Source organism: Chiloscyllium punctatum, chromosome 8, assembly GCF_047496795.1.
Source record: "Chiloscyllium punctatum isolate Juve2018m chromosome 8, sChiPun1.3, whole genome shotgun sequence".
Classification (NCBI taxonomy): Eukaryota; Metazoa; Chordata; class Chondrichthyes; order Orectolobiformes; family Hemiscylliidae; genus Chiloscyllium; species Chiloscyllium punctatum.
Window position 1 is genome coordinate 85,421,121 of NC_092746.1, and position 12,691 is coordinate 85,433,811.

Below are 12,691 nucleotides of genomic sequence, written 5' to 3' on the forward strand. Positions count from 1 at the left end.
CAGGCAAACAATGCCAAACAAAATTAGCAGACCTAAAGGCTAAAAAGTCCCAAGGACCAGCTGGTCTATATCCTAGAGTTTTAACAGAAATGAGCGCAGATACAGTTGAGTCAATTGGTTACAACCTTGCAAAATTCCTTAGTTTCTGGAAGAATTCAGTGATTTGGAAATAACCAATTTTTTTTTGTGTAAAGGTATGAAAGAGAGAAATAGAAAACAGGAAACAATAGATACATTACACCACTGTTGGAATATTGCATGCAATTCTGGTCTCCTTCTTATCGAAACAATGTTGTGAAACTTGAAAGGGTTCAGAAAAGATTTACAAGGATGTCGCTAGGGTTGGAGGATTTGAACTACAGGGAGAGGCTGAACAGGCTGGGGCTATTTTCCCTGGAGCATCGGAGGCTGAGGGGTGACCTTATAGATGTTTACAAAATCATGAGGGGCATGGAAAGAATAAATAGACAAAGTCTTATCCCTGGGGTCGGGGAGACCAGAACTAGAGGGCATAGGTTTAGGGTGAGATAGGAAAGATATAAAAGAGACCTAAGGGGCAACTTTTTCACACAGAGGGTGGTACATGTAGAATGAGCTGCCAGAGGAAATGGTAGAGTCTGGTACAATTGCAACATTTAAAAGGCATTTGGATGGGTATATGAATAGGAAGGGTTTGGAGGGATATGGGCCGGGTGCTGGCAGGTGGGACTAGATTGGGTTGGGATATCTGGTCGGCATGGACGAGTTGGACCAAAGGGTCTGTTTCTATACTGTACATCTCCATGACTCTATGACTCTATGACTCTATGACTCTAAATACCGATTGGATTTAGATAGGAAGAGGGGTATGGGAGATAGGAGCAGGAAGGTGTTCAATTATACCAAGGTGTTTTTGTTTTTGGGGGAGAAGAGATAGGGAGATGGACAAAAAATGAGTTACAAATTATAGATTACATTACGGAAGATGACTTGATGGCAATCATGAAGAATACAGTAAATTCATCAGTACATTATTCAACAGCGATTTTGAAAAAAGAACTCACTGAAGATAACTGGATAAATGCAAGGTATTGCATTTTGGTACAACAAACAGGAACAGGACTTTTAAAATTAATGGGGGCCCTTCGGTTATAGAACAGAGGGACCTCGGGGTTCAGGTACTTAAATCTTTGAAGTTTACATCATGTTTAGACAAGGCAGTTAAAAAGGCATAAGCACACTTGCCTTCATTGCTCAGTCCTTTGAGTGTAGGAGATGGGAAGTCATGATGAGGTTGTACAGGGCATTGGTGAGGCCTCTTCTGATGAAGTGATCAGTTCTGATCAACCAGTTACAGAAAGGATATTAAGATAGAGAAGGTTCAGAAGAGATTTACTAGGATGTTGATGGGTATGGAAGGTTTGAGTTTAAAGAAAGGCTGGATAAGCTGGGAGTTTTTTTTCACTGAAGCATAGGAGGTTGAGAGTTGACTTTATAGAGGTATAGATCGGGTTAATGGGAAGTGTCTTTTCCCTAGGATGGGGAATTTGATGACTGGGGGCAAATTTTTAAAGTGAGAGGAAGATTTTAAAAAGACATGAGGGGCAAATATTTTACACAGTGTGGTTTGTGTGTGGAAATAACTTCCTGAGGAAGTGGGAGATGCAGGCACAGTTACAACGTTTAAAAGATACTTAGATCAGTAAATAAATAGGAAAGGTTGAGGGATATGGGCCAGGGGCAGGCAAGTGAGAATAGTTTGGGATTATGTTTGGCATGGATTGGTTGGACTGAAGGATCTGGGCGGCATGGTGGCACAGTGGTTAGCACTGCTGCCTCACAGCGCCAGAGACCCGGGTTCAATTCCCGCCTCAGGCAACTGCCTGTATGGAGTTTGCACATTCTCCCCATGTCTGCATGGGTTTCCTCTGGGTGCTCTGGCTTCCTCCCACAGTCCAAAAATGTGCAGGTTAGGTGAATTGGCCATGCTAAATTGCCTGTAGTGTTAGGTGAAGGGGTAAATGTTGGGGAATGGGTCTGGGTGGGTTGCTCTTCGGAGGGTTGGTGTGGACTTGTTGGGCTGAAGGCCTGTTTCCACACTTTAAGTAATCTAATCTAATATTTTTGTGCTGCACGGTGGCTCAGTGGTAAGCACTGCTACCTCACAGGTGACTGTCTGCGTTTTTTCCCACATCTGCGTGGGTTACCTCTGGGTGCCTCCTACAGTCCAAAGATGTGCAGGTTAGGTGGATTGACCATGCTATATCGCCCAATGGTGTGCAGGGATTAGTAGGATTTGTGGATTAGCCATGAGAAACGCAGGGTTACAGAGATGTAAGTGGTTCTGGGTGGGGTGCTCTTCAGAGGGTTGATGTCGGCTCAAATGGGCCAAATGGATTGCTTCCACACTGTAGGGATTCTAGGACTATGACTCTACAACCTCTGTAGAGGTTGTATATAAGCAAACAAATGAAAGTCCCTGTGAACTCATACAGAGCACAGCATATTTGAAGTATTCAACGTCAAGATGGCCTTGCTTTGGAGATACAAAGAAGAAAACAAAAGGGAAAGGGTAACAGACTTATTTTTGAGTCTATGAATCCAAGAAAAAAATCAAAACAACAAAGAAGGATTCAGCAGAAACTCTACATTTTGTTTTTAAAAAAGGAACAAGAATGGCAGAAACCAGACAGCTGAAGATACAAGATGGGAAATTTTAAACTATTGCTTGGGTTCAGGAATTTTAGTCTCAGAAGTCTTGGCTTCTATACTACAAATTCCGATATATTTGTAACAAACTACCAAGTAAAGCAGATGTAAAAGGTTAGGATTTCAAAATATAACTGGCATTTGGGCAATTCAATTGGAGGTGTTCAAGAGTGAAGGTTTTGTGCTATAACATGACATTCCTCTGCAATCTTGCTCCATCAAAAACCACCACAGGAAATCACTATACCCATTCAGTAGAACATTTGCGTTATCCAAACAATGTCCACAATTCATCAATCGCATTATAGCCAATTCACGTTGACAAAACATACATTATACCAGAATGACCTGTACATAAAATTGGACAATATCTCAAAGGGGCAAGAGTTCTACTCATCTACTCCTCAAAACCATTGATAGATAACTGAAGAGATAAAGCAACTTAAAACTAAACAACAGAGCATAAAAACAGATCCTAGCGAAAGGGAGGATCCACAAAGGGTGACAAAACGGGTAAAAAAAAATCTACAAGAGAATATGGGGTGTCAGAATCAACATTTTTTGTTACAATTACATTAAAAACAACAAAAGTACTTGGGAGGAAAGTGAACTCCTTGAAAATAGTGATAACAGTGATGTCATATACCAAAATCAAGAAATGGCAGATATGTTGAATAATTACTTTGCATCAACCCAAGGCAATTAATATTGAATCAGAGACACACACTCAACAAAATTAAGATACCTAAATCAACAATGTCAAAAGAAAATAATAGTATTAAACAGAAACTCTTCCCTACGGACAAAATGCTTTTCGAACTAAAGTTTCGAAGAAAAGTTTTGAAGATTCCAAACTTATAATTTGGCAACTGATCTTTGGAATGGAAGACAGCACATCTCACTCTGATGTACACAAGCTGATGCAGTATAACCAGTGAACTAGAAACCAGTTAGCCTTATGTACTGTTTGAAAATTACTAAAGTCTTTAATTAAGAATAGGTTGACTGAACACTTTAAAAATCGGTGTCAGGACAGGTTTGTAAAAGGTAGATCATCCCTAATAAAGAAGTGACTAAAGGGAGGAATCAAGGAATATCCATGGGTGGTATTTGATGAAGTATCTCATAAGAAACAGCTCATTAAAGCTAAACCTCATCGAAATGAAAGCAAATGATCAATTAGGAAATGGAAATGATACTTAGCAAGAGCTAGAAAATAGGGTTAAGGAATGGTTCTCGGTGACTTGATGTCTAACATGCATTGGGCATAAACTATTCAGTGTAATTATTAGAAGCTCGAACGAGATGGAAAAATCACATCTCAAAGGTTGACAAGAATAAAAAAAGGTGCCGCTGGAAACAGTGTAAATGGGTTCAAAATTACAATGGGTTCAAAATTACAATGATACAATTAATAAATCAAGATGACTGGGCAAAACTATAGCTATGGAATTCTGGCCTTTCTGGTTGGTGGACTAAAATATGAGGTAAAAGATGTCTCAGCAATACGCAGCCATGGTTAGACGACACAGAGCACCTCAGGAAAAGTAAGTTGGTCTTGGATGCAGTGCAAAGTCAATTTACCAGAATTATGTAAAAATCTCATTTCCTGGAATTTAGAAGTTTAAAGGACAATTTGATCGAAGTCTGTACAACAAAGGCAGCAGATATAAATAAGCTAATTCTGTTGATTGGAGAGTTCAAGACAATAGTGCATAGTCGCAACATCATATCTAAACTTTTTGGGGATGAACAACGAAACACTTCTGCACACAAAAAGGCTGATTGAAATCTGCAATTCTTTACAGCCAACAACTAATTCTTAATCAGTCAATTTTAACAACAAAATTCAAAGATTCAAAAGATAGGTATTTTCAATTAGGGTACAGGTCAAGCCAGGATATGAGTGAATAGCAGAACAGACTGAAAGGATAAATGGCTTACTTCCACTCCAATGAAAACATTTGTTGCTGGTTCTCAGTATTATGGAAAATCCAACCACTAGAGCCGAAAACAGATTTATCAGGGTGCTCTTAGTCAGCAAGAAGCAAGCTAGAGGAAAATCTACTCCAGTCCCAATTTCTCCTAATTCCCCATTATTCACAAGACATTTTGAGATGATAAAGGACACAGATAAAGGAAACACCAGAAACTATTTTTTGTGCACAGCATTTTGAATAAAGCACCAGTTCCATTTTACTATAATTGAAATATAAAGCTGGACTCTGGATGTTCAAATAAAGATAATAAAAAAGCTAAAGATGAATATTGAAGTTAAACTGGAGTTTGGGAATAACTCAGTTGAGACCAAAAATCTGAATAATCTGCTAATTCTGAAATCTGTAAAACAATGTAATTTAAACTCAATTAAATCCAGCTTGCGAGCAACAAATTAAACAGTAAACTTACTAGCTGCAGGATGTCTTCATCTTTTGGCATAACACAAAGCTCCAACACAGAATCACTGTAAAAGAAAAACAGGATACACTGTTGTATTCATTACTTCTGTCTGTCAATGTTAAGCAGCGTAATAGATGAGCTTGTGGATATTTAATTCTAGGTCTCTGTTTCCAACTTCTCAACTGGCATTCCCCATCTGGGTTGCTAAATGGAGCCCTTTCAGAAGTAAATGTCCTACTTTGAGGGAAGGGAAGGAACACAAACACAGTTTTCATTCATTTATGCTCATTCAACCATGATTTCCTCTCTTAGTCATGGAAGCATGAAGTAAACAGTTAAGGCAACTATCACAAAGCTACATGAAGGCATTAATTGGGGTCAGTCACATCTCAATGGGCATCACATTTGAATGGGTATCACATACCTGCTTTGAATTCAAGTACCATGGGTTCATGTCCTTTCCAGAGATATGAATGCAATCTCGACTGATACTGAGGCAGTGCTAAACCAAAGGGAGAGGGGCTTACTATCCATGCCAGTTAGTGTCAATGTTGTATATGTTGATCAGATTTTCCCTTGGCCTCCTCTGTTTCAAAGGAATCAGCCCCAGCTTATCAAATCTTTCATAAAATTAACAAACCTCCATCTATGGCTTAACTAATGTCTTATATAGTTTCATTGGAGCCTTTTTGATCCTGTATGCTAAGCTTCAGATAATGAAGGCAAGCATTACATTTGCCTTCTTCAACACCTTATCTATCCATCCAGCCATCTGCATGAGTATCTGTGGACATGGACTCCAAGGTCTCTGTTGCTCTACACTTCCTGGTATTCTAATCATTTATTATGTATTCCCTGGCCTCATTGGACTTCCCCAAATACAACTCACCCCAAATGCATAAACTCTCAATTTCTAAGAAAAATCACACTGGACTCAAAACATTAACTTTATTTCTCTCTCCACAGATACTTCCACATCTGAAGAGCTTTTATTTTAAAATGTCATATCTGTAGCATTCACAATACTTTGCTTTTGATTTGCTGCCAAAATGTAGATTTGGATTCTTTAGTTGTTAGAGATCGAAGGGGTCCAATTATTTGCTGCATGTTTTTCAAGGTTTGGAAACAATGACAACATTGTTTAAGTTTATAATGTGTAATCCAAGCTTTCAAAGTTCTAAAAAGATGTTCTAGTATAAAATTATAAAGAGTGATGCTGTAAAATATCAATTTACTTCTAAGATGAAAAGGACCTAGGATTAAAAAATAAATATTAAGCATTTCTAGTTAGATACAAAGCACGTGGTTTCCTCTGCCATGGAGGGCAAAAATGGAAGCCATTTTCAAGTCAGGTTACATTATACCAAAAAGAAAAGTTTGAGGTAAACAAAAGTTATACTTTAATTTTTTAACGTTCATAATATTTTGAGATCTTCTTTCACTCTAGAATACTTTGGGCAATGAAATCGCAAAGACGCGAGTCTGAATAAGAGACTCTAGTCTTAAAGAAGATGCATTTATTGCATGATAGAGAATTACATTAGTAATAAAACAGCAATGTTCCTTGAAAGTGGAGTCAAAAGGTATACATGGTGGTGAAGGTGACATTTGGTATGCTTGCCTTTATTGGTCAGCACAGAGTTTAAGAAGTTGGGACGTCATGTTGTGGCTGTACAGGACATTGGTGAGGCCACTTTTAGAATATTGCATACAATTCTGTTCACCCTTCGACAAGAAGGGAGTTCTATCAAAAAGTGGGGTGCTGAAAAGCACAGCCAGCCAGGCAGCATCTCAGGAGCAAGACAATCGATGCCTCAAGCATAAGCTCTTCATCAGGAATTCTGTTCACCCTTCTACAGGAAGAGGGCTGTTAAGTTTGAGGGGTGCAAAAAAGATTTGCAAGGATATTATCAGGACTGGCAGGTTTGAGTTATAGGGAGAGGCTGTTAGGCTGGGGCTTTATCCCTTGGAACATCGCAGGCTGAGCGGTGACCTTATAGAGATTTATAAAATCATGAAGGGCATGGATAGGTCGAATAGCCAAGTCTTTTCCCTCAGGTGGAGGAGCCTTAATCTATAGGGCATAGGTTTAAGGTGAAAGGGAAAAGATTTAAAGAAGGACCTGAAGGGTAACATTTTCCATGTAGAGTGTGGTACCTATGTGGAACGTTCTGACAGAGATGGGCAGCACGGTGGCTCAGTGGTTAGCACTGTTGCCTCACAGCGCCAGGGACCCGGGTTCAATTCCCGCCGCGGGCAACTGTCTGTGTGGAATTTGCACATTCTCCCAGTGTCTGCGTGGGTTTCCTCCGGGTGCTCCGGTTTCCTCCCACAGTCCAAAGAAGTGCAGGTCAGGTGATTTGGCCTTGCTAAATTGCCGGTAGTGGTAGGTACATTAGTCAGGGGTGAACGTACAGGAATGGGTCCGGGTGAGTTGCTCTTCAAGGGTCAGTGTGGACCTGTTGGCCCGAAGGACCTATTTCCACACTGTAGGAAATCTAATCTAATCATAATTGCAACATTTACAAGGTATATGAATAGGAAAAGTTTAGAGGGTATGGACCAAATGGGACTAGGGCAGGTCAGAAGAAGGTCTGGTCAGAGCAGAGGAGTTGGATTAAAAGGGTCTGTTTCCATGCTGTATGACTCGATGAGACCTTGGAAATAGGTCTTCATTCTGCGACAACCTATGTGACTGAACTTCCCCATCCAAGTCAGTATGGCACCACTACATGGGTTGGAGCTTAATGCAATCTATGACATTAACCCACTCAGAACATACCTTGTTGCAAACTTTGAAGAGACACCACATTTACTTTAATACATTACAAAAATATGGCGATAATCATATTTCAGATTGCTATGAAATAACACTAATTTGTTTCTCACATATTATGACTGAAGACATCAGAACATCATTTACGAGCATTTTGAAGGCTGTGAAGTTTATGCACATTGGCAGAAATAACATTAGTCAACTCCTACAGAAAATAGTCTTTATTATTAGAACAGACTTTCATGCCTCTCCAACTGTTCAGCTGCACCAAGCATAGAATAAGTTGCTGCTACTATTATACAGTTAAAGGACTAAATCTAGTTCAATATAAAATCATATTCTTAAACCCAATAGTCGTTAGGCTGTAAAGAACTTGGGTAATGTTGAAAAAGGATATTTTGTTGACGCTGTTTATCTTGCACTCATTAGGACATTTCAAAAGAAAGAGCAATTGAAGAAAATAGCATCTACATTCGTACTTGTTGTCAACTGACAATTTGTCTCTTTAATGCAATATTAAAATCCTACAGGTGGTCTGTTTAAACATAATTGTTGACAAAAATATCAACTCTTGTCACCAACTGGGAAGACATCAGAACCAGTTGCACTTGCGCACTTGATCTGCACTGTGGCTGCCAGCACACACACACCTGGCCCTGATGCATGCTCATTTGATAGCAGTAGTATCAACAGCTGTAGAACATTACATCTTTTTAGAGATTTCTGCTTTATCAATGGAGATAAACATGTTGAATTACAAAAATAAACACCATTCCTACCTGTCTTGAATCAAGGCTATAACTTGGGAATATGTCTTCCCAATAATACTTTCCCCGTTTACTTTGACAATCCGATCACCTGGTTTACAGAAAGTAAGAATATCAGTCAAATATTTGATGCAATTATGAAAACACCAGAAACTATAACAAATCATAATTTTTGAAATCAGCCTCAATAACTGCTTAGAAGATAATAAGCTCCAATGTGAAAACAGTTTGAATAATTATTGCATTGATTTTCAAACACTATGGATAGAATTATGTTTTACCTAGCAGGTTATTTTATTTTTTCAGGTGATGTCAACATTTCTGGCAGCAAAGCTCGACCAGCATTTATTGATCAACCTTCATTGACCTAAGATTCAACCAAATGTCTATGGGTCTGAAGTCACATGAAGCTCCTTCCCTCAAGGAACTGCATGGGTATGTAACAAGAGTTTTGCCAATCATAGATGCCATTAAGCTAACTTTTACTTCTACATTTTTACTGAATTTAAAAACCACTATTTCCCAATGTGAAATTTAAATGCAATTTCCAAGAACATTAGACTGGGGTCCAGGATAACTAATACTAATAGTTAATACAATTGACATTTTTAGATCCAAATATTGTGGGGTACTGCATGAAAATAGGCCATTTGATTCAATAGTTCATGCTGGTGTTTATTCTTCATATAAGTCTGTTCTTATACCTTTCAACTTTCTTTTCGTTCATAAGGGATAGGAAAACAACTTGCAAATTTTGTGACAATAACTTGCATTTACGTAGCACTGTTAATGCAACTAAACACTCCAAAGTACTTGACAAGAATACTATCAAACAAGATTAGAGCTTTTGCTCAATTGGTGGATAAATGCTTTGACAGATTCACTAGCTAAGTTGAATGGTTTGCTTTAACAATCTTTACTGTTAACCTGATGTTATGGACATGGCACTGGATTTGTGGAGGAGATGGGAGCTGGATTCCAGAGCCAGTCCAAGTCTGGACCCAGTACAGTATGCTTCAATCACACCACTACAGTTTTAATAATTCCTGGCATATAAAAAGGTCAGGACTCCAAAAGCCAGGCAGGGTGGCTTACATACAGTTGGGTCAATTGGAGGCCCTGCAATATTCAGCAATTGGTCAAACCACCAGCTAAGGTAGGCGATGCCAATCTCAAGACTTGGAAATAGAGCAAGTCTAATACAGTTAGGACAATGTAATCCTTAAAAATTGATTAAAAAAAATTTTTTTTTGTCCACAGTCATCTGGTCAGTGTGGAGGAGCAATAGCTCCAATGAATATAGTCAGCAGTCATAGATGTTACTCAGAAGCTGTTATGGGTCCAACATGTGGATGGAAATGAGAGGTTATCAAATGATCCATCATACCATGGCTGAAAACACATGACAGCAGGCAGATCTGAACGCACTGAAAATACTTGAGAAAATTCAAATCAAGGGGGCATCCTGAGAAAAGTCTCCATAAGTAGAAGGGAGATTCACTGAGGGATCTCTCCTCCAACTAATACATAGATGTCTTTTGTTCAGCCAACCTATCAGCAGCAATTGCAAGAAAGTGCAACCCTACGATTAGAACGGTTTGTAAGAAAGTACCCAAGTGAGTGAATTGGGAAAGAGTTTTGCCAAGGAGCAATTGTTGTAAAAGCCAAGGTTGGAAAACCTTTTACCTGAGCTGAGTATACTGTCTTCAGGGAGTTTTGTCTGCTGCATTTGGGAGAACATTTTCCTTGAAACAGAAGGAAGCTCCTAGTAAATGGAGGGCTGATGGTGGTGAGGAACAGGGTTGCATGAGATGTGTAGAAAGTAAGCCTGCAACGTGTTTAAAATCTTCTGGCACTGTACTATTACAATGGAAACACATTAACTTCAGCCAGATTGTAGAAGGATGATGATTCTGTGCAGAAGTGTGCATCAATTATTTTATTTATGCATTTATTGTCAATTTCAGTGTCTAAGAAATTAATGCTTTCCTAATGTGTGGCTTTAAGTTTAATGGAGGACTGCTAAATGTCAAGGAGACTGATGAATTCTACTTCTGAGTCCAAGTACAGAGGAACCTTATTTATCCAAGCAACAAGGGCAGCAAGTATTTTGTTCAGATAACCAAATGGGTATAACACAGTTTCGCCAAGCATCGGGGCCTTACGATCTTGTTCGGACAACCCAAAATTCTGATAACTGAATGCTGGATAATTGAGGTTCCTCTGTAATCAGTTAAAGCGTATAGTAATGTAGAAAATAGGAGGATTAAGCTATTCAGCCCTTCGATTGTCTTTCACCATTCAATATTATCGAAATTGATCATCCAGCTCAGAACTCTGTTTCTGCTTTCTCCCCATAACCCTTTATTTCTCTAGCCCTAAAAAAATATCTAATTACTTCTTGAAAGCATTAAATGTTTTGGCCTCAATCAAATGTTTTGGCAGAGAATTCCACAGACACACCACTCCCTGGGTGAAGATATTTCTCATCTCAAATGGCTAAATGGCCTACCCTTGTCCTTAGACTGTAACCCTTGGTTCTGACTCCCAAGTCATCAGGAACATTCTTTCTACATTTACTTTGTCTAGTCCTGTTAGAATTTTACAGGTTTCTATGAAACCTCGCCTAATTTTTCTAAACTTCAATGGATATAGTCCTAAACAATCCAGTATCTCTTCTTACGTCAGTCCTGCCTTCCCAGGAATCAGTCTGGTAAACCTTTGTTGCACACTCTCCACAGACAGAACATCCCTCCTCAAAATAAGGAGACTAACGCATGGTCAGGAGACTATGTCCAAGTGACCTGCAGTTCAAATCAACAGTGAATTAGGGCCAAATGTAAATTCTGGTGAGTCTTTTTCAATTTAAATATAAATTAAGAGTCAAACATAGGTTTCACAACCTTCAACTAAGTTAAATTACCTTGGTTAAATTCAATGTACAGGGAAAGAGATACAGTAGATATCCTATTAACAGCACCTGTGGGAGCAGGAGTGTGCCAGTTGATCAAATATTCCAGATAATCAAGAGATCCACATGTTCAATGTAAAAACACACACTAAGTAATAGAAATGTAATATGGGGTATGCACATCACTAGTGTACTTTATACTGTAAATGAATAATTTAAATGTTAATTTAAATAAACAATTTTTCCTTAAACTTACTGGCAGACAGCCTTCTCACTCACCTCAACTGACTACTTGGGCATCAAAGAGCAAAGAAAATTACAGGACAGGAACAGGCCTTTAGGCCCTCCAAGCCTGCACTAACCCAGATCCTCTATCTCAACCTGCCACCTATTTTCTGGAGGATCTGTATCCGTTTGCTCCCTACCCATTCATGTATCTGTCTAGATACATCTGAAATGGCACTATGGTTCCCGCCTCTACCACTCCCGCTGGCAACATGTTCCAGGTATCCACCACATACTGCGTGAAGAACTTTCCACACTTATCCCCCCAAACCCTCCCCCTCTCACTTTGAACTTGTGACCCCTAGTAACTGAATCCTCCACTCTGGGGGAAAAAGCTTCTTGCTATCCACCCTGTCGACACCTTTCATGATTTTGTAGGCCTCAATCAGGTTCCCCCCACCAACCTCTGTCTTTCTCATGAAAATAATCCTAATCTACTCAACCTCTCCTCACAGCTAGCACCCTCCATATCAGGCAATGTCCTGGTGAATCTCCTTGCACCCTCTCCAAAGCATCCACATCCTTTTGGTAATGTGGCGACCAGAACTGCATGCAGTATTCCAAATGTGGTCAAACCAAGCTCCTATAAAACCGTAACATGATCCGCCAATACTTGTACTCAATACCTAGTCCAATGAAGCAAAGCACGCTGTATGCCTTCTTGAACACTCTACTGACGTGCATTGCCATCTTCAGGGAACAATGGACCTGAACACCCAGATCCCTCTGTTCATCAATTTTCCCCAGGAATTTTCCATTTACTGTATAGTTCACTTTTGAATTGGATCTTCCAAAATGTATTGCACTGCATTTGTCCGAATTGAACTCCACTTGCCATTTCTCTGCCCAATTCTCCAATTTATA

The 12,691-nt window shown here is 39.3% G+C and overlaps 1 protein-coding gene across 4 annotated transcripts in view; it reads right to left on the reverse strand.

Annotated features, from left to right (window-relative positions):
* The window catches only part of LOC140480713 (rho GTPase-activating protein 21-like), a 232,140-nt gene that overhangs the window by 77,550 nt on the left and 141,899 nt on the right, over positions 1-12,691 (reverse strand). For all 4 annotated transcript variants that reach the window (XM_072575976.1, XM_072575977.1, XM_072575979.1 and 1 more), the window contains 2 exons: positions 8,644-8,722; positions 5,098-5,152 (listed from right to left, as the gene is read on the reverse strand). In XM_072575976.1, the coding sequence (XP_072432077.1) occupies positions 5,098-5,152; positions 8,644-8,722 (134 nt within the window). The remainder of the gene's footprint in view (positions 1-5,097; positions 5,153-8,643; positions 8,723-12,691) is intronic.